This window comes from Aquarana catesbeiana, linkage group LG03 (genome assembly GCF_042186555.1).
Source record: "Aquarana catesbeiana isolate 2022-GZ linkage group LG03, ASM4218655v1, whole genome shotgun sequence".
In the NCBI taxonomy this organism is placed as follows: Eukaryota; Metazoa; Chordata; class Amphibia; order Anura; family Ranidae; genus Aquarana; species Aquarana catesbeiana.
This window is the reverse complement of record NC_133326.1, coordinates 622,808,826-622,831,047: the sequence shown is the minus strand read 5'-3', so window position 1 is coordinate 622,831,047 and position 22,222 is coordinate 622,808,826. Positions and strand designations below refer to the sequence as shown.

At 43.2% G+C, this 22,222-nt stretch overlaps 1 protein-coding gene across 3 annotated transcripts in view; it reads left to right on the top strand.

Moving 5' to 3' along the window:
• Window positions 1–22,222, top strand: part of PLEKHA2 (pleckstrin homology domain containing A2) — a 195,392-nt gene that overhangs the window by 50,478 nt on the left and 122,692 nt on the right. For all 3 annotated transcript variants that reach the window (XM_073622353.1, XM_073622352.1, XM_073622354.1), the window contains exons 2-3: window positions 4,898–5,058; window positions 12,518–12,574. In XM_073622353.1, coding sequence (XP_073478454.1) covers window positions 4,921–5,058; window positions 12,518–12,574 — 195 coding nt within the window. In that variant the 5' untranslated portion in view covers window positions 4,898–4,920. The remainder of the gene's footprint in view (window positions 1–4,897; window positions 5,059–12,517; window positions 12,575–22,222) is intronic.

Here is a 22,222-nt window from a genome sequence, read left to right as displayed (position 1 = left end):
GCTAGCACACTCAAATTACCCAAAATCAAACTTTTGTATCTTAAACCATTACAGCTCGGGGTCTTAGGCAACTAAGTCAACTGTAATGGTCAGTCCTTTCCGAGAATTCCAGTCCAGCCAAAACTTGGGCCTCCTGAAACTTCCCTCCCAGGTATGGGACACTATAAAAAGCCCATATTTGAATTTCTTCTAGTTCTCTAATCCATGCCTACACGTAAGGTTCCAGGTCCCAATGGGCTCACTTGATCATACTATTAAACATTCCAACAACTGCTAGCTTCCTAGTTTACTGTGGCATATAACTCTATTTTACAGGACACCTCCCAATTCCTATTCCCCATACTTTTTTGAGTATGGTGAAGCATGAGTTCATCAGGTTCTTTTGGGCAGATCAATCCCCTAGAATGAAAATTGTGGTAGTTAGTCTACAGAAACAAAGGGGAGGTATTGGTCTTCCCTATCCTTTGCAGGAAAATCAATCTTTACACCTTAGTAGGGTTATAGACTGGTTTAAACATGCAGAGGTTAAGAGTTGAGTGACACTTGAACAGGCCATATCACTGCTCCCCTTCGGGCATTTTTATTGCTCCCCACATCTGGCCATACAACTATCAAAAGCCAACCCCCTAATAGGAACCACAACAAGTACGGTCCTGAAGATGAAGCGTATGGTCTTTCATTTCTTGTAACTTTTCTTGATGATGACAGTAATCTGTAATCTGCACGGTCTCCCTGGTCTACATGACCCACATTTTCACCTTTTTATCCACAACTGTGCATGTAGTCTACAGAACTGCCTTTTAGTCAGGGGCAGAAATACAAACTATGGTTGAGCCGTCACTCCTACTTTGGAAGCCTGTGAGAAACAGACATTTTCCTACCTCCCTGCAATCTCTACATTTGGCTTTTTCCCCAGCTCACAACATGTGCAGCCCTATGCAACCTCGCACAGACACACTCTTCATATTTTCTATGCCACTCTCATTTCATCAAGTAAAGACCATATTATTATCCTGGGGCCTATCCTAGCTGTTGGAAATGTGGTAACCTAGAAGCCGGTTTCTATCATATGTTGTGGTCCTGTCCCAAAGTGCATTCTTTCTGGGTAGAGGTGACGAAATGTATAACCTCGCTGTTAACAATCCTAATCCCGCTGACTGTACCGGTCTGCTTGCTTGGCCTGGTGGGCTCTTTAGCGCACCGCACAGCAACTAATACCCTCATAGGACTTCTGCTCTTTTAAGCCCGCAAAGCTGTATTACTAAAATGGAAACAATCTGATGCGCCCTCTCTGAACTCTTGTAAAGCCCTGGTCAATTCTACAATACCATTATATAAAGCCACATACCTCTTCCGTGGGTGTACTGCTAAATTTGACAAAGTATGGAAACTGTGGCTTGACTCTACCTCCACTAATGCCGCTCAAGAGTAGACGGTATATCTGACACCCATTAACTCCCCCTTCTGTGCTAACACTTGCTAAGACCCTTGCGATACCCCTATAGTTGAACCTTTAATATCCTAGGCCTAGTACCAAAGTTTCCTCTTGGGAAACCTCACTTCTATCAAAGACGAGTTGCACACTCTCCTTTCATAATCTCTCCAAATGGAGTGGCTGAGCAGTGATATCTTGTATTTCTTTTGTTTTTTGTTTTTTTTGTTTTTTTGTTTTTTTTGTGTCTGTTTTTCTGTCGATAACAACTCTGTTTTAGGCAGATGACCTGTTGTTAGGTACCGACTTACATGGTATTTTTTGAGCCGGGGAGTGCCCCAAGGTTCTGTTCTTGTAAATCTATTAAAAATCAATAAAGAGAATTTAAAAAAAAAAAAAGACCATATTCCTCAGTTTTTACCCAAGTGGGAGAGAGAGAGCTATTCATTGCAGAACAAGATTAAATGCTGCATTTAGAAATTCAGAAAGCCTCTATCTCTAGGAGACTCAAAGTGGTATGGAGTCCCGGCAAAGAGACTACATTGCATGTTTCCTGAGGCCAACATCAAATGTTGGAGATGAAGGGAACCTGAGGGCTCCCTATTACATATTTTTTGGTCATTTCTGTGGATATGACACTTTTGGCGAGAGGTATGTGAACTGGTTCTCCTTAGGTGACAACCCAGCAGCCTGCCTCCTCCATCTCCTTTTCAGAGATGCATTACCACCTGTCCCTTGTGATTTATTTATTAAATGCAGCTATAGTCTGCATCCTGGTTATACGGAAAGATATCTAGGTGAAAACATATTCAAATTGGTGAAGGCCTTGTATTCCATTTCATTTGCAGCAGTAAAGGTGAATGAAGCCATTTCGCCAAACTTTGACCTAGAAAATGGCACTTGCTAAGGCTGTACACTTTATCCGCACATTTTTATACTGACGTTCTAAGGTGCATACAAACTTACCTTAATGTTACGAGCTTTGAAGTTAGGGGAACACAGCACAGCATTTGAAGATTATATTTCTCCAATCCTACCAAAGTGGGAGAGAGACCTCAAACAGCAATTCATTACAGAATAGGAATATATAGTGCATTTTGCCTCTATTTCTAGGAAACTCCAAGAGTCTGGATAAAAGCTACTGGTATAGGGTTTCTATAAGACTACACTGGATATTCCCTGAGGCCAACCCCAAATGTTGGAGATGAAAAGAACATATTTTTTTGGTCATGTCTGTGAATATGACTCTTTTGGCGACAGGTATGTGAACTGATTCGGGAACCCACTGGGTGACAACCCTGTAGCCCGCCACTTCCTTAATCTGGACGGTCTCCCTGGTCTACATGACCCAAATTTTCACATTTTTATCCACAACTGTGCATGTAGACTACAGAACTGCCTTTTAGTCAGGGGCAGAAATAAAACTATGGTTGAGCCGCCACTCCTACTTTGGAAGGCTGTGAGAAACAGACATTTTCCTACCTCCCTGCAATCTCTGCATTTGGCTTTTTCCCCAGCTCACAACATGTGAAGCTCTAAGCATCCTTGCACAGACACACTCTTCATATTTTCTATGCCACTCTCATTTCATCAAGTAAAGACCATATTCCTTGGTTTCTACCCAAGTGGGAGATAGAGAGCTATTCATTGCAGAACACGATTAAATTCTGCATTTTGCACAGAAAGCCTCTATCTCTAGGGGACTCCAAGTGGTATGGAGTCCCTGCAAAGAGACTACATTGGATGTTTCCTGAGGCCAACATCAAATGTTGGAGATGAAGGGAACCTGAGGGCTCCCTATTACATATTTTTTGGTCATTTCTGTGGATATGACACTTTTGGCGAGAGGTATGTGAACTGGTTCTCCTTAGGTGACAACCCAGCAGCCTGCCTCCTCCATCTCCTTTTCAAAGATGCATTACCACCTCTCCCTTGTGATTTATTTATTAAATGCAGCATTCGAAGATCATATTTCTCCAATCCTACCAAAGTGGGAGAGAGACCTCAAACAGTAATTCATTACAGAATAGGAATATATAGTGCATTTTGCCTCTATTTCTAGGAAACTCCAAGAGTCTGGATAAAAGCTACTGATATAGGGTTTCTATAAGACTACATTGGATGTTCTCTGAGGCCAACCCCAAATGTTGGAGATGAAAAGAACATATTTTTTTGGTCATGTCTGTGAAAATGACTCTTTTGGTGACAGGTATGTGAACTTATTCAGGAACCCACTGGGTGACAACCCTGTAGCCTGCCATTTCCTCATCAGTCCTCTTTCAGAGAGACATTATCATCGCTCCTAGGTGGTTAGTTTATTACATACAGCTAGAGCCTACAGGCTAAATAAAGATACCTGTCCCATCATGGTGCAAAATACATAGTTTTATTGAACACAGTTTGTAGGTGGGGTGCAGTGTGGTGCAGCAGCAATAATTCACATGGACAGGAATAATATTAAACTTGTATTGAACCAGATGCACTCACTGTTACAGCAAAGTGAACAGATCGGGTTCCAGCATCTGTAGAAAAGGGCAGAATATGGCCTGGCTGTTTCATGTTTAATGAACAGAAAATGTGCAGGAGAGGTGTGACCCGACACTTTCCCTTCTCCTCAGGAACCTCTCCCTACCACTAGTACTGTCCCTAACAGATGGGGTACCTTTTCCCTACACTACCCACTCGCAATAAGCATGCCAGACCCAGAAGGCAGGGCCTTTAATAGGCTCTGCTTGACCCAAGATGGCTGCTAGAGTCACATGGGGCAACAGCATCCAACAGGATTGCTTCCCAAGTGACCCAGGAAACCATAGAGGAACCAGGTTCCTCCTGACTACCTCTCCAGCTGCAGAACTGCAGTGGTTGAGCACCACCTGCAGTGGAGAAAATTAATTGTATCTGCCTACAAGTTCCTAGGAGTTGGGCTTAGTGGACGCAACCTGAATGATGCACCTGGACCACCGCATTAGCTTTCTCTCTTTCTGCTATTTTCCAGTTAATCTTATCACTAATAACTGCTTTACTATGCCTTATTCCTAATCCTCCCCTCCACCACCTTATTACTTTAACATGAAAAACCCCAGTGAGGTCCTCTTCTACCCTGGCTAATGCTGAATATATAGTACCTCATCACAATGAATACAAGATTTCCCTGGCAAATGATTCTTGCTGTGCTGTTGGTTTATACAAGTGATGTAATTTTCTGCTTTGCTTGATATGTATATTGTATCTTTTTTTTCTCTATGTGATGTTACAATGCGGGGTACCTTTGTATCTATAAACTAGTTTGCTCTGTGGTCTACACATTAAAAAAAAAAGAATTTACAAAAAAAAGAGAGTCAGTTCTGGGTAAACACTGTCAATAATAGTTCTGGGTGGATGCTGATAATCTTATTTCCTTATTTATAAGATGATAGCAGGCTTGTGTATTGGTAAAAAAATAATTTGTGCTCTTCTTCTATACAGGGTGATGTGCGGATTCATTAGGAATGCCTTATATGGATCGATTCCGCAGAACCTGTGGGTTTTTGGACATTGAGGATGCACAATGTGGCAGATTTCTGCGGAGATATTTCATCCTGGACAAGCAGGCCAACTACCTGGTTTGGTACATGGATAACCCACAGGTGAGCCTTGCCCATAGTAACCTATCAGTTTCCAAAGCTATGCTTGTCACCTCATCTTTTTTAATGGAAGGTCTTGGGGACAGAAATATTAGAGCTCCTTTGTTTTTACATTTGCACACTCCAGGTCTGTCATTTTTATCTCAGCTTCACTACTTACTTCTTTTGGGCCAGGAACTTGCAACAAGGTGAAAACAGCATTGGTGTGACAGTTCTGGAAAAGAGTCCATAATTGCAGTTCCCATATTTCATCACAGGGGCCCTTAAATTGCTAATGCATGAATTAGTTGTGGCTTAATAAAGCCAACCTAAGATCAAAGTTTTGGTCTACTTTAAACATTTAGGTAGACATTACAGAAGATAAACAGGCATTATAGGGTATATAAAATGACCTGCCAGATCTATTAAAGTGCATTTATAACCAAAACAATTTTTTATATATTTTTGGATAGAGTAGGTAAAGCTAAAAAGCCTCGCAGGGTTTTTTTTTTTGCTGCTTGTGTACCATTGGAGAGATTTTTCTTCATTTCCTGCAACAGGAATTTTGAGAAAATCTCCCAAAATGAGAGGGACACCCCTATTAAACAGTTGTCCCCAGAACAGATGGCCCCAATGCAAGATTTACCCTCACCCCGTGTTCTTGGTAAAATCTGTGAAAACCACAGGAAAGTCATATTTTAGGCGAGAAGATTACTTAAAACCCCCAAAACATTGTATATTTTTCTGAAACCAGAAACCCTATAGAATAAATGGTTTCGCAGTTGCAATTTGTATGCAACACAAACACTTTTGTTACACAAGCATATCTATATTTTCAGAAAAATAATACACTCAAATTAATTTTAATGCACATAAACACAATATAATACCCTTTTCTTAGTATAAAAGAGGAAGTTGCAACGAGTAAATAGATACCAAATATGACACGCTTCAAAATTGTGTGTCTGAGAAAAACAACAAAAAAACTATGGTAACCAGAATTGTCCATAGGCAATGCTTTAAAAGTGCTCAACATTTTTAGAGTTAACTTTGTATGATGGTCCTAGAATCATTGCTCTCATTACAGTGTGTGCAGCAATACTTGAATGTGTGTGTGGTGCATTCCTTGCTTTTGCAATCTTCTAAACATTTAGTTTTATTACTATCACAAGGGAGGCTGAAAACGACATTTACTGTACATGTTGAGGTGAACCTCTTCTACTAGCCAGAAACAGAAGCCAGGATTAACAAAATAAACAAACTCTCGGCTGACATAGCGTCCAGGAATATGTTTACATGCTGGTGGTGTTCCTGATGTAATAGTTGCACCAATGGCAGCTAAAGGGTTGTCCCTCTCCCCAAGACTACATAAAATTCCTACACTTTGTGACCATTCCGTAACAGGTACTTCCAGGAGTTAAGCTGTATGTGACTTGCTCCATGTGAAAGCACAGGCCCAATCACCAAGCACTAACACAGAATTCATATCCATATGTCAACAATGATTTGAATGACACATAGCATACACGGGGCAGATTCTCCAGCTCTTTAAGCGGGACTGAACCCTCCTATCCTTTACAGCCAAGGAAGCTGCCTTCTTAGCCTCTTTTTGATCTGCATTTGCCATGGTGCTGTACATGTGATCAGGTATGACACGTGCCATTTGATGGCTTGATAGTTTGGTTTAGAGCACAAGCCACTTTGACAGTTATCATTCATGACATGCCTTGAAAGTAACTGTTCTGCTTTAACAGAGTTTAGGGGAGAAGGGGTAAAGGGAACCTGCTGCTTTGTCCCCAAAGGCCTGCCTATAGGCCATTGAGTAATGTGTATGTAGCCCTACCCCCATAGGAGCCCCTATGTAGCCTACCTGGATCCTTTTCCCAACAATTTTTTACAGTAAACACACAGGTCAATCACTCTTCAGGCTCACTAACCAGTTTAAGGGTATGCTTTTTCTGAAGCTTTATTGTAGAACTTGGATAGGTAGTGGGTAATGGTAGGATACTCCAGTAACCCTTAGCATCGTTTTGAGGACAGTTAACTTTCTCTTGTAGAACTATAAGCCAAGCCCTTGTAGAAGTAAAGAGCAAACTGGGCTTTGAAATAGTAGATTTGAGGAGATTTATCTTCCTCTCTGGATAGTCCAAGCAAAGTCCTTTCTCTTAGAATTAAATAGACTAAGCTCTTCAGGACACAGGACACTATTTCCACTTTGAAACTGCTGACACAAGTGTGCTCTACGACCTCTCTCATCAGTCTTTACTCACAAATGTCTTTGTAAATATTGGTTGCCTCCTCCCAATTTCCTTGCAATATTTCCACCCTGTGATACCATACTAGATCTCCAGACAACAGTTCCTCAGTCAGCTTTCAGCAACTTTCAGAAAAGCAGGCCTCCGGGTCGCCCATCTGAGGCCTCGACACCCAGCAGGCATATAGCAGAATGGCCTAGGGGACAAGAAGGCCCCCCTTGGCTGTGTTCTCCTCTTTGGGGAAAAAGACCAGGCTGCTCTCTGGCTCAGAGTATTTATACAGACTTCCAGTCACTATCTGGACACCTCTCCCCAGGGATTGGCCAGGGCATTATGAATATTCAGCTGCTTATTAGACTCTTCCTCCCCACTAACTTCTAGAACATTTCTGAACCACCCAGGGGGAAGTAATCAATCCTGCAGCCACCAAGACAAAGAAAAGGGCAGAACAATCAACACAGCCACACTGATTACAGTGAGCCAACACTAAATTTGCCTAACAATGATCTGCAGCTCCACTGGATACAGTGAGCACAAAACTAAATGTACCTAATTCAGGCACATATTCACCTAATCCTAGCACCTATCTATGAGGGTGCTACATGTAGATAACGCCAAATTATATATGGCAACATGGATGTCAGTATATTGCATTAAGAAAGTGATTTTCTTCTACATCATTTTCATATGGTAACACATGTGGCTACATGATTGCAGGAGTTTGCTGTAGGTTTTAATTTTGACGACATTCATTTTAGTCTGCCATTTTAACCACATTAGAATATAGACCATAGTACCAGCTTGCCTAGAGGATTTCCCAGTAACAAAGGATGAGATGAGGAGCCCTATCCAGGAAGTGGTCAGCATCATCAAGATGTGATCAGGGTGACTCGTCCCAGTGACCCCGCTGAGGATTTGGAAGCAATTATAATGATATGGAATAAAGAGAAGTTCAGCCAGTGTTGCTCCCTAGCTCACTGCAGCCTGTTTACAACACTTCCTGTTCAGGGGAATACAATGCAGTCTTCCTCTAAGTGGCATTAGATCACCCTGTAAATGCTCTTTGCAGACAGATTTAACCTGATTCAGCAATATTTTATCACAGATGCCTTCAGAAATAAAGGTATGAGCAGGCACTTTATAGTGACAGTTCAAAGGGATTGTGTTATATACAGGGAGCAAAGTGACAGGTTCACTTTAACAGATAGTGCCAGTAAACCCACCATTAGTGTTTTGGGGAGGGGGGAATTAAAGTACCAATGTCCACCAATGATGGAGAAGGGGGTGGAGGAGCGGGGGGGGGGGGGGGGGTGTTAAAATGCCATTGATCACCAATGTTGGGGGATTGTCTTTTAGGGGGTTTAAAATGCCATTAATTACCAATGATTATGGTATTTGTTTTACGGGAGGGGGATTAGAGTGCCACTGACCAGCACTGATTTTGGGGGATATAAAGTGTGTTTGGTTTATCCATGATATCTAGCCATTGTACACAATGCAGTTTTAGTGCAATGCAATTTCATCTCCCAACAAGTTAGTGGGGTCAAAGTGACATTTGTTTTTGATTGCAGTGACAAATTCAGAACAGGAACATTTTTCTTGAACAAACTAATTTCCTGATGCCAACATGGCAGCATACATGTGATAGCTCCCTCCCTAGTTCCCTCATCACCTCCTCCCATGCTCGCCTCCAGGACTTTTCCAGCGCCTCTCCAATCCTATGGAACGCCTTACCCCAATCCGTCCGATTATCTCCTACTCTATTAGCCTTTAGACGATCCCTGAAAACCCTTCTCTTCAGAGAAGCCTATCCTACCCACTCTTAACAACTGTATTTTCATTTTTTCCATCAGCTCACCCCCCACAGTTATTACCTTTAGTTCCACTTGACCCTCCCTTCTAGATTGTAAGCTCTAACGAGCAGGGCCCTCTGATTCCACCTGTATTGAATTGTATTGTAAGTGTACTGTCTGCCCCATGTTGTAAAGGGCTGCGCAAACTGTTGGCGCTATATAAATCCTTTATAATAATAATAATAATAATAATAATATAGCTCCGCCCCTATATTCACCCACAGAACCTGTTTAAATCTATAAAAGGAAAGCTAGAGGGACCTCCCCTCTGCTTTCTCTGTGAATCCTCCAAGAGGCTTTTTGTGCTTCCATCAAGCAAGTTCGGAGGCGGAAGCTAAAGCAAAACCTTGACATCTTGGAATGACAAGGTCATCCAGAAAACTTACAGTGCGGCCAGGGAAGAGCTTCCAGAAGTGATAGACACTCATTCAGCTAGGTCTGTTTTTAGGTCCTTGAGTTCAGGGCATTTCATGCAAATTGCCTATGAAGACATCTGCAAAGTAGCAGGCTGGTTGCCGTGGCACGCCTGCTTCAGGCGCTACAAAGAAGATCTAGGGGCTCGTACATCAATGGACTTCAACGGAATGGTGGTTCAGTCTGCCATGTCCATCAATATATATCAAATACTAAATGTAATGTTCCTTTCCTGACGCCAATCCATGGCAGCATACGAACCCTCCCTTTTTTGATCTTGATATTTTTATGGAAAATTGGGGAGATTGCTCTAGTTTTCCTTTTATAGCTTTAAACAGATTCTGTGGGTGGATATGGGGCAGAGCTACATCACATGTATGCTGCAATGGATTGGCGTCAGGAAAGGAAAATTACGGTAAGTATTTGATACAATTTTCTGTTTTCTAACAGTGAATGTGGTTTTTGTTCTGTAAAGTCCAGTTGTTCCAAAACCAAATGTTAAAAGCAAATAAAATATTAATTTTTTTTAAAACGACATTCGTCAAGTCATCAAATGTACAAATTTACAAGTTTTTAATGTACAAGTTTTAAATCTACTGACGTATGGCTAGTGTTACACTTGGCTTCAGTGGGCGACCTTTAAAGGCTATACGTGCCTTAAAGATGTTTTTGAGCATTTCAGTATCAGCATGTTTAATTTCTGTAAAATTGTGCCAATACATATGATCACATTGGAATGTCCACTTTCCAAAAAGGGCAAACGTCCTGTTATTTTTATTTGATATGTTTTAGATCAGAAAGTAAGGGAAAGGAAAATTTATGTTTTCAGTATTGCTTTTCATGTAGTAAAAATAAACCAAGTTGTCATTAAATACCACTCTAGAAAAAAAATGTATTTAAATTTATTTGGGTACACAATTTCATGACCGAGTAATTGTCAGTTAAACCAGCACTGAAAACTGAGCAATGGCCTGGAAAGGAAAGGTGTAACATGCTGGTAGTGATGTGGCTAAACATACACCGATCAGCCAGAACTTTACGGCCGATAACAGATTAAGTGAATAACATTGATTATCTTGTTACAATAGTATCTTAAGGTGGGTGGGATATATTAGGCAACAAGTGAACATGTTGTCCCTGAAGTTGATGTGTTGAAAGAAGAAAAAATGGGCATCACATTTTGTTGTGTATGGGCCTGTGTAGCCGCAGACCAGTCAGGATGTCCATGCTGACCTGTGTTCACAGCCAAAAACACCTACAATGGGCACGTGAGCATCAGAATTGGACAAGAGAGCAATGGAAGAAGGTGGTCTGGTCTGAAAATTAATGTTTTCTTTTACATCATGGCCGGGTGTGTGTGTCGCTTGCTTAGGGAAGAGAATGCATTATGGTGGACTATGGGAAGAAGGTGGAGGCAGTGGATGCTTTGGGCAATGTTCTGCTGGGAAATTTTGCCAATCATGTGGATGTTACTTAACATGTAAACATTGCTGCTGACCAAATACAGTGGAACCTTGGATTACGAGCATAATCCGTTCCAGAAAAATGCTTGTAATCCAAAGCACTCACATATCAAAGCGAGTTTCCCCATAGAAGTCAATGGATAATTTGCTCCGCATTGGCTTCTATTGCATGCAATACCACACGTGGCTAGAGGTGGGGGGGTGCTGGAGAGCCTCGGAAATACTCAGTTCCCGTGTCTCTGAGTATTTCCGAGTGTTTCCGAGTATTTCTGACTGATTCTGAGTATTTCCGAATGACTCCGAACTGTTCCTAATGTCACCGGCGCTCCCGCACCTCTGGCCAAATGCGGTACTGCACACCCCATTAGCTTGAATTCTGCTCGTTTTGCAAGACAACGCTCTTGCAAAATTTTTTTTAAAAAAGTTGCTCGTCTTTTAAAACGTTCGTTAACCGCGTTACTCGTTAACCACTTGCCGACCGCCGCACGACGACGTACGTCCAAACTTTGAAGGGGTATATCGATGTAATGTTATGTACCGCAAAATATGCAACCTGTAGAATTTTTTAAACGTCGCCTATGGAGATTTTTGAGGGTAAAAGTTTGACGCCATTCCACGAGCGGGCGCACTTTTAAAGCGTGACATGTTGGGTATCAATTTACTTGGCGTAACATTATATTTCACAATAAAAAAAATTGGGCTAACTTTACTGTTTTCCAAAAAAAAGTGCGCTTTTAAGACCGCTGTGCAAATACCATGCAAAAAAAGTATTGCAACGACTGCCATTTTATTCTCTAGGGTGTTAAAAGAAAAACCATATATAATGTTTGGTGGTTTTAGTAATTTTCTAGCAAAAAAACCCTGTTTTAAACATGTAAACACCTAAAATCCAAAACGAGGCTGGTCCTTAAGTGGTTAACCAAGGTTCCACTGTACACCCCTTCATGGAAATGGTATTCCTTGAAGGCAGTGGCCTCCTTCAGCAGGATATTGTGCCCTGCAGTGCTGCAAAAATAGTTCAAGAATGGTTTGAGGAACACAACAAGTTTGAGGTGTTGTCTTGGCCTCCAAAATCTCCAGACCTCAATCCAATCGAGCATCTAGAGAATGTGCTGGAAAAACAAATCCGATCCATTGAGGCCCTACCTCGTTACTTACAGGACTTAAAGAATCTGACCCTGACGTCTTGATGCCAGATACCACAGCATACCTTCAGTGGTCTAGTGGTCTCCATGCCTGGACAGATCAGGGCTGTTTTGATGGCAAAAGGGGACCTACTCACTATTAGATGGGTGGTCATAAAGCTACTGTATGTCTGTTCGGTATATAAGTCATGTAAATATATGTCACAATCTATTTTGCTGGAAATGAAATGTTTTTGAATGAAATATTTACATTTTTGGGGCATCATCTTTTTCTGGGGCTCAAAGATAGTGTACATAGTAGGACTGCAGAGATATTAAAAGAAATAATATATGCATACATTTTTGCTTTCCAGAATCTTCCCCCCAACACAGGACCAGTGGGCTCCTTAAAACTGACTTATATCTCAAAAGTAAGTAAACACATTGAGCGTTAATAAAGTAGTACTTTTTTTTTTCCATTTGGTAAAAATCTGCAAAGTATACATCTAATATACGATTAAATAAAAAAGGACCGTGCCATGCATTTTAATGAGAGCACAACAAAGATGCAGCATGCAGGGTTTTTTTAATTGTGCTGCATCTAAACTGCACAGCATACGCATAGGTGTGAATGAGGCTTTACCCAAACAATCCAGAGCAAAATTAAGAATTTACTATCATTCCATATTACTTCAATAAGTAAGGCCTCTTTAACAGGGGGATAAGGTAAAAACAAGTAGTTGAGCCGCAGTTTTATTAACCCCCCCTCCCCCAGCCACCCACCTGAAACCTACAATACAACCAGAGGGGGTTCTTCATATACCAAGGCTGCGATGCTTTGCACTGCGAGCACTGAAAACCTATAGAGGTATGTCGAGTTGACAGGCAACACCACCTGTCAAACATGCCTATTCAAGTCAATGCTACTGAACCAGTCAATTAGTCCCATTAAAGATTCTCATTCTGCAACAAAAAAAAAAAAAGGCATTTAGAAGACAGCAGGATCACCTCCTGAACGCCTGACATTGGCTGCTAAGCCACTCTAAAAAGTGATCCACTGCAAATCCTTTTTCAGAGGCTAAACAAATGTGAACTTAGCCTAAGGGCTCATTCAGATGTGCAACAGACCTTGCGGCAGATCTGCAGTGCATCGCTTTTCGGGGGGCGTTTGACAGGTGGCTGGGAGGTGACATGTCTCCTTCACGCAATCTCTTTTATCCCTGAAAGACTGAACCTTTATACCACTATGGCCCCATTAACTTGAAAGGTAGTTCCACTGCCGAATGCAACATACTGTTTCATTTTTACCGTGGCCACAAAGCAAAGCGTTTCGCCTGCTGGATGTGTACAACCCTGAGCAGCCTGAATCCCTGTTCAGGTGGTCAGTCAGGGGTGGAAAAACAACGTCTCAACTGCCTGTTTTTACTGACCCCTGGCTGCATGTCTGAATGAGCCCTAGGACAGCAAAAAGAAAATCCCTACAACAATATTAGTAAGGGACAGTTCACACTGGAAAGCACATTCTTCTGTGCGTTCTCACGTGTTCCTAAGCTGTCCAGTTTTGACAGCTCATTCATTTGAAAGGGCTGCAAAACTCACTGGAACCCCAAGTACTACTTTTTAAGATCGCACTGCGCAAAACCGCATGGTACTACGGTACGTAGTGCGTTTTCCAAGGGCAGCACATCCACCTACAGTGCGGGAAACACGCATGGAACCTTTCCTGCACCAAGTTCTGCTACAAAAGGGCCCTTAGGGTTCTGAATTATCAGGATTAACGAAGAGTTCAATTATAATGGTATTAAAAATAGAAAAGAGTCTGATTCCAAATTAAATGTTTCCAGGACAAGTTAGAAAATACCATTTTTATTCTAGAAGCCCAGGGGGTGTCATAACATTATAATCATCATATGTGTATGACAGGTTTCCTAGGTTAACACAGGGGTCTAGTGTTAGGTTTGGGTTTATGAAGTTAATAGTTCACATTAGGTAAAGTTAATCTTAGACAAAAAGGGTTGACAGGGCTCAGGAACTGAGCTGGAATTGATGGGTAATGGCTGCAATGAACCACATGTACACTCAAAAAGGTTGTTGGCGATTTATTCCAAAGATCAGAACAGTATAAATTTGAATGACAACATTACCACAAAGCTGTAAGGCTGGCTCAGGCACTGATGGATCACTAGGACTGACTGGGACAACCAACCAAGGGACACTGACCACGGAAAGCCACAAGGACACGCCAGCTGCAGTGTGTTGTGTGTAGTGTTATGCCGTGTACACACGAGCGGACTTTCCGGCAGACTTGGTCCGGTGGACCGGACTCCGTTGGACAATTCGATTGTATGTGGGCTCCAGAGGACTTTTTTTTCCCCAAAAGTCCGACGGACCTAGAAATAAAACGTTTCAAATCTTTCCAACGGACTCGAGTCCGGTCAAAAAATCCGCTGGTCTGTATGCTAGTCCGACGCTAGGGCAGCTATTGGCTACTGGTTATGAACTTCCTTGTTTTAGTCCGGTCGTACGTCATCACACACCAATTCGTCGGACTTTGGTGTGATCGTGTGTAGGCAAGTCCGTTCGTTAGGAAAGTCCGTCGGAAGTCCGCTGAAAGTCCGTCGGATAGACCGTCGGACCAGTCTGGTTGAAAAGTCCACTCGTGTGTATGCGGCATTAGGATTACAGCGAGGGTTGGTGTTACAGGGAGGTTTAGTGTTACGGTTACAGGGAGGGTAAGTAATGTTACGGTTACAGGAAGGGTAAGTAGTGTTACAGTTACAGGGAGGGTAAGTAGTGTTAGGGTTACAGGGAGGTTTATTGTTTGGGTTACAGGGAGGGTAAGTAGTGTTAGGTTTACAGGGAGGCTTAGTGTTTGGGTTACAGGGAGGATAAGTAGTGTTACGGTTACAGGGAGGGTAAGTAGTGTTACGGTTACAGGAAGGATAAGTAGTGTTACAGTTACAGGGAGGGTAAGTAGTGTTAGGTTTACAGGGAGGCTTAGTGTTTGGGTTACAGGGAGGGTAAGTAGTGTTACGGTTACAGGGAGGGTAAGTAGTGTTAGGTTTACAGGGAGGCTTAGTGTTTGGGTTACAGGGAGGATAAGTAGTGTTACGGTTACAGGGAGGGTAAGTAGTGTTACGGTTACAGGAAGGGTAAGTAGTGTTACAGTTACAGGGAGGGTAAGTAGTGTTAGGGTTACAGGGAGGTTTATTGTTTGGGTTACAGGGAGGGTAAGTAGTGTTAGGTTTACAGGGAGGCTTAGTGTTTGGGTTACAGGGAGGGTAAGTAGTGTTACGGTTACAGGGAGGGTAAGTAGTGTTACGGTTACAGGGAGGGTAAGTAGTGTTACAGTTACAGGGAGGGTAAGTAGTGTTAGGGTTACAGGGAGGTTTAGTGTTTGGGTTACAGGGAGAGTAAGTAGTGTTAGGTTTACAGGGAGGCTTAGTGTTTGGGTTACAGGAGGGTAAGTAGTGTTAGGGTTACAGGGAGGGTTAGTGTTATGGTTACAGGGAGGTTTAGTGTTTGGGTTACAGGGAGGATTATTGTTAGGATTACAGGGAGGGGTAGTGTTTGGGTCACAGGGAGGGTTAGTAGTGTTAGGGTTACAGGGAAGGTAAGTAGTGTTAGGGTTACAGGGAGGTTTAGTGTTTGGGTTACAGTAGGTAAGTAGTGTTAGGGTTACAGGGAGATTTAGTGTTTGGGTTACAGAGAGGGTAAGAAGTGTTAGGGTTACAAGGAGGGTAAGTGTTACGGTTACAGGGAGGTTTAGTGTTTGGGTTACAGGGAGGGTGAGTGTTTGGGTCACAGGGAGGGTAAGTAGTGTTAGGGTTACAGGGAGGGTAAGTAGTGTTAGAGTTACAGGGAGGGTTAGTGTTAGGGTTACAAGGAGGATTAGTGTTTGGGTTACAGAGAGGGTAAGTAGTGTTATGGTTACAGGGAGGTTTAGTGTTTGGGTTACAGGGAGGATTAGTGTTAGGATTACAGGGAGGGGTAGTGTTTGGGTCACAGGGAGGGTTAGTAGTGTTAGGGTTACAGTAGGTAAGTAGTGTTAGGGTTACAGGGAGATTTAGTGTTTGGGTTACAGAGAGGGTAAGAAGTGTTAGGGTTACAGGGAGGGTAAGTGTTACGGTTACAGGGAGGTTTAGTGTTTGGGTTACAGGGAGGGTGAGTGTTTGGGTCACAGGGAGGGTAAGTAGTGTTAGGGTTACAGGGAGGGTAAGTAGTGTTAGAGTTACAGGGAGGGTTAGTGTTAGGGTTACAAGGAGGATTAGTGTTTGGGTTACAGAGAGGGTAAGTAGTGTTAGGGTTACAGGGAGGGTTAGTGTTGAGGTTGCAGGAAGGGTAAGTAGTGTTAGGGTTACGAGAAGGGTTAAAGTAAGTGTTACGTAGAAGGTTATTGTGAGTGTGGCCCAAAGGTGGAACATTAATCTCTGTTCTGAGAGCTCTGTGCCAAAACCACAAGCGCTGAGCTCATAGTGCAGAAAGCTAATATACTGTACCTTTGGTGAAAACCACATATCAGAATGATCAATGATCAACTTTATGAAAAATTGAGATTGGCCCTGTCATTTCCACATCCTGACCCTCCCAATGGGTTCTTTAATGCTGTATCTATGTGAATTCAGGCTGGGAGGAGGGTCAGTCTCAGTTCTCATGGAAAAAGTCCACCATCTGTGATAGATTTACTTTTTGTCTTTCAGATTCAGAATTATTTCTGTTTGAGGTCAATGGCTATAACACTGGGCCAGATTAAGAATGGGGTGGACAAAGTTATAAGTAAACTATGCCAACTGCTTCCAATTTTCATCTAAACCATGCTATCTGATTATTATTGCAACAATTAACACAGAATGGCCTACTGTATTCAGATTGGTGCTACATGTTTTCCCTGACACCCTGTGCACTGGCCCAGGAGCAATAATAAATATGGTTCTACTGTAAAAGCCATCAGCTGGGGTGGAGATCGGGAACCTCAGAGATGCACTGTATAAGGCAACTGAGGGCAGCAGGAGCAGCAGCAACTATAGGTTTTATTATGCCATCCTTTTTTCGCATTACCGATATGTAGCCTAATACCGCGTACACACGAGTGGACTTTTTGACCGGACTGGTCCGATGGATTATCCGACAGACTTTCGATGGACTTCCAACGTACTTTCCAAATGAACGGACTTGACTACACATGATCACAACAAAGTCCGACGGATTTGTACGTGATGACATACGACCGGACTAAAATAAGGAAGTTCATAGCCAGTAGCCAATAGCTGCCCTAGCATTGGTTTTCGTCCATCGGACTAGCATACAGACGAGCGGATTTTTTGACCGGACACGAGTCCGTCGGAAAGATTTGAAGCATGTTCCAAATCTAAAGTCCGTCAGATTTTCGACCGAAAAAGTCCGCTGCAGGTCCGATGAATCCCACACACGAATTGTCCGCCGGACTCGGTCCGTCTGACCAGTCCGGTCGAAAAGTCCGCTCGTGTGTAAACGGCATTAGACATCCCAGTTAAAATAGGTGTGGCTAACCTAGTTTGCTCTAAAACTGAACCTATGGTGAGTGAGTGATAACAGTCTCAGCAACAGCCTACTGTTAATCATCAATGCTGAAAGAGAGGCGTTTTTTTGGCATACATGACAACTCTGCAACACTTTTCCTTCCAAATGTTATGTTTTTTAAATCAGATTCTTTTTATTGATTTTTAAAACATAAGAAGAAAAAAAACTCTTCCTTACAACAAAAAAAAAAACAAAAACATACCCAAATGTTATGTTTAATTTCTTTTATATTGAGTTTGCAGATAGTACAGAGCAATAGCAAAATTGTTCATTACATAACCAGACAAACACGCAGTTTCTGATAGGGATGCACCGATCCCATTTTTTTAACACCGAGTACGAGTACCGATACTTTTTTGCAAGTACTCGCCGATACCAATTACCGATACCTATCGCCCTGGTACAGGGGACAGCCAGAGACTGCAGGCACGGTACAGGAGACAGTCAAACTGCATGGTACAGGAGACAGCCAGAGACTGCAGGCACGGTACAGGAGACAGCCAGAGACTGCAGGCACGGTACAGGGGACAGCCAGAGACTGCAGACATGGTACAGGGGACAGCCAGAGACTGCAGGCATGGTACAGGGAACAGCCAGAGACTGCAGGCATGGTACAGGGGACAGCCAGAGACTGCAGACATGGTACAGGGGACAGCCAGAGACTGCAGACATGGTACAGGGGACAGCCAGAGACTGCAGGCATGGTACAGGGGACAGCCAGAGACTGCAGACATGGTACAGGGAACAGCCAGAGACTGCAGGCAAGGTACAGGGGACAGCCAGAGACTGCAGGCACGGTACAGGGGACAGCCAGAGACTGCAGGCACAGTACAGGGGACAGCCAGAGACTGCAGGCACGGTACAGGGGACAGCCAGAGACTGCAGGCACGGTACAGGGGACAGCCAGAGACTGCAGACATGGTACAGGGGACAGCCAGAGACTGCGGGCATGGTACAGGGGACAGCCAGAGACTGCAGGCATGGTACAGGAGACAGTCAGACTGCATGGTACAGGAGACAGTCAGGGACCTCAGTCATGGTACAGGAGACAGCCAGGGACCTCAGTCATGGTACAGGAGACAGCCAGAGACTGCAGGCATGGTACAAGAGACAGCCAGAGACTGCAGATATGGTACAGGAGACAGCCAGAGACTGCAGATATGGTACAGGAGACAGCCAGGGAGGTCAGGAGGGAACACATCAGGGGGCAATCACAATGCTTTAATGAGCCCAATTTATCACTGTCCCACATGAAAAAGAGATGCAATCCCATTTGTCAGCTAACAGCTCCTCTATGCTAAGCTGCATTAACTCAGCAGACTTAGCATAGAGATGCCTGTAAATGAATCCACGATGTGCTGCTAGTTGAGCTTACTTCCAGGAAGTTCACATTACCTCTGCTCAGCTGCTCACACCTCCCGCTTCCAGGCTGGCGTGATCTTGGGGGGCAGGCATATCCCCTGTCCCTACCACCCAAGCAGCAGAAGCCAGGAGGCTCCCACCTACTCAAGCAACAGCCTGCAGGAGAGAGGCTGGAAAACTGCTGGGGGAGCGGAGTGTCCAGTCCCGATGCATCTGGGCAGTAATTCCTAATGCTGAGAGAGGCTGTATGTCGTCCCGACCTCCGCTCTGAATTCACGGGGCCACTCAGAGTCAGTAATATTTTCTCGGGGGGGGGGAGGGGGGTGGAATAGCCCCATTGCCCCCCCCTTGGATCCTCCCCTGGACGTCACTTCCGGTATCGGTTTCCGGTATCAGAGCATTTTCGCGAGTACCGATACTCGTGAAAATGGCTAGTATCGGCGCCGATATCGGTATCGGTCCATCCCTCGTTTCTGAGGTATATTAGTACAGTAAATATCCAGCAATCCAGAGAATCAGATTGGAAACACAATTAGAGAAAATCAATATGAGTCTACACATACGGGATCAGGGAGTACTGCCTTAAGCGTGGTACACACTATTAGTTTCACAGTCGGGTACAGTCAGAACCACTGTACTAACCATGCAAGGTTAGTCTAGTGGTCTCCCCCACTGAGCTATTGTGTTCTGAAAGAGGGACACCCCCCCCCAGCCAGAACACTCTAATCATCGCTCTCTGCCATTGGCTGAGAGCACTAATTGGGAGTCGGTCGGCTGCTGGTTTTCCAGCATGCTTGTCCGACAGAAGACAGCCAAATGGCCGACTTCTGTTGGCAGACCGATATACACATGGGCTGAATGACAGTTTTTGTTGAACCAGCAAATGTCTTCCAACATTTGGCCCGTATGTACCCGCCTTTCTCTCAGCTACCCATTAACATAACAAATGTGGTCACAAGGAAGGGATAAACATATAACATTGAACATCTCTACAAGGGTGATAGGAAATACATAACCACAATTTATGATCATCAATAGGAGTGGTAGTCTTTCCACATTTTAATATTTATCAGCTAATAATATAAAGAAGCTGTGAAAATTTTAAAAAATTTAAATCAAATTAAAAATGAAAATTTGTAAAAATGTTAAATTAAATTTAAACAGAAAATAAAATTATAAAGAAGCTATGCCCAGTGTGTGTAGTGCCCAGTGGACAGCATGCATGAACTGCAGAAGTCAAGAATGCAAAAGGTTCAAGTTAGGAAACATTTGTTATGTAGAGCAGACGTTGTTTCCTGAATTGATGCCAGGATATTTTTAGTGCCAGGTCTTTTCACACTTTTTTTTTTTTGTAACCACTTTCCTAATCATTAACAGATCATGTAGAGTGTTTCACAACAGAAAATGCGAGAGTCGGTTCAAGAGTGTGACATTTCTGTTCACAATGCATGAACTGTACAGTCTGTCTAATTGAACCGGGACTTAAAAGGTCAAGACGGACAAGAGGGAGCCATGTTGGGACCTAGGATGTTAGGACGAGGAAGAGCCTCCTTTTTGATCCTGTTCCTTTTTTTTTTATAGAGGGACAGGGTGCATAAATAATACCTTTGGCATTTCTTTAGCAGGTATGGGAAATGCTGGATAGGATGTTCCTGAAGGTCCTAAATCGTTCTACTATCATTGGCACCCACTATCAAACAGTTATTGTAGCTTATATCTCTGTGCTTACTTAAGGTGTTTTTTAAATGTTTTAAGCTGTGCAATAAGACTGGGTCCATTTTTGCCAGCAGCATCTCAGGAAATATTGCGTGAGGTAATAGTAATGTCAGCAAATGCACATATAGAGGAATTTCATGTGTAATGTAGCAGGGAACAGGGCATGATATGTAAGAGGGAGGGCAAAAACCTTTACAATAATAGTGAACATCAGTAGGGAGGTAAGCTATTTCTTGTGCAAGGCTTTCTTATTATATCAATGTCTTGAAAGGCTCCACTTAAGCCTCCAGACATTTAAATATGTATCTAGAACTCGCTATCAGTTTGACAGCTGAAGACAGCTAAAGTCCTGGTGTGCAAGCAGGAGTAAGAGAAGCTCCTTCTTCAATGGTCACTGTAACATACCTGTATAAGGAGCCTGAGATGATAAGAGTGGCCTCTTGCTCAATTCTCAACTGAGTACCCCTGGGATTTAAGACAGGGACTGCTCGGGCAATAGAAAGGCGCAGGTATCAAGAAGCTGGAGCTACAGACTTCCTGAACTTGAGCGCGCTGGTATGAGGTAAGCAGAAGCACAGTAATGAGGGCACCCTGAGTTCACCCAGACCAGCAGAGAGCAGAGCTAGGTCACAAGCTGAAATTAGTAACAACTGGGCAGAAATGCACCAAATCACAAGCGGGATCAAGGTTAAAGATTTGATAGGCAGAATCTTGGTCTAGAGTCCAGGCGGAGGTTGGTAACACAGATAGACTGCAGACATAAACAGGCAGGGGTAGTCCAGAGGCAGGTCAGATGAAAGCCAATAACAAAGTCAAGCAGTTAGGGATCAAGGATGACAGAGATACAAGCTGAAAGATAATTCAGCAATGATCCCACGCAAGCCTTGTGTCTAAATAGTCCGCTAGGCGCCAAAATCTGTGGTGGTCATGCCCATGCTTCCATGTGCACACTATTGTGTGCACTTCCCACCAGGAGAACACTGTGATTGCTGTTATAACAGCCGCTAGCAATAATAAATAAAAACCAAAAGGCTGGATGTACTCACGTTGACCGATCAATCAACTTTGGGTGCATTCAGCCTGCCCAGACATGGTTCAAATCTCGACCGGTTCAGCAGGAACCAGCTTGGAACCGCTCATGGCTGTCTTCAAACTATGGCCAGCTTTAGGAGATTTGTGCCAAGGGGTTTAGTTGTTACTCAGCTATGCCAGCACAGAGCACTGGAGAGAGGGTCAAGAAGCAAGATTTTTACCAAGAAAAAGGTATATTAAATCATTTTAAAATAAAAATTGGTCACAAAAATATGCAGGGTTGAAAACTATGAAGAGATAAAGATATGTGAAACTACAATTAGGCTTTATCACAAAACAAACGATACTACACTTTGGCCCCTTTCACACAATATCCTTCATGTTGTCTCAGCAGAGGATCTATAGACAAA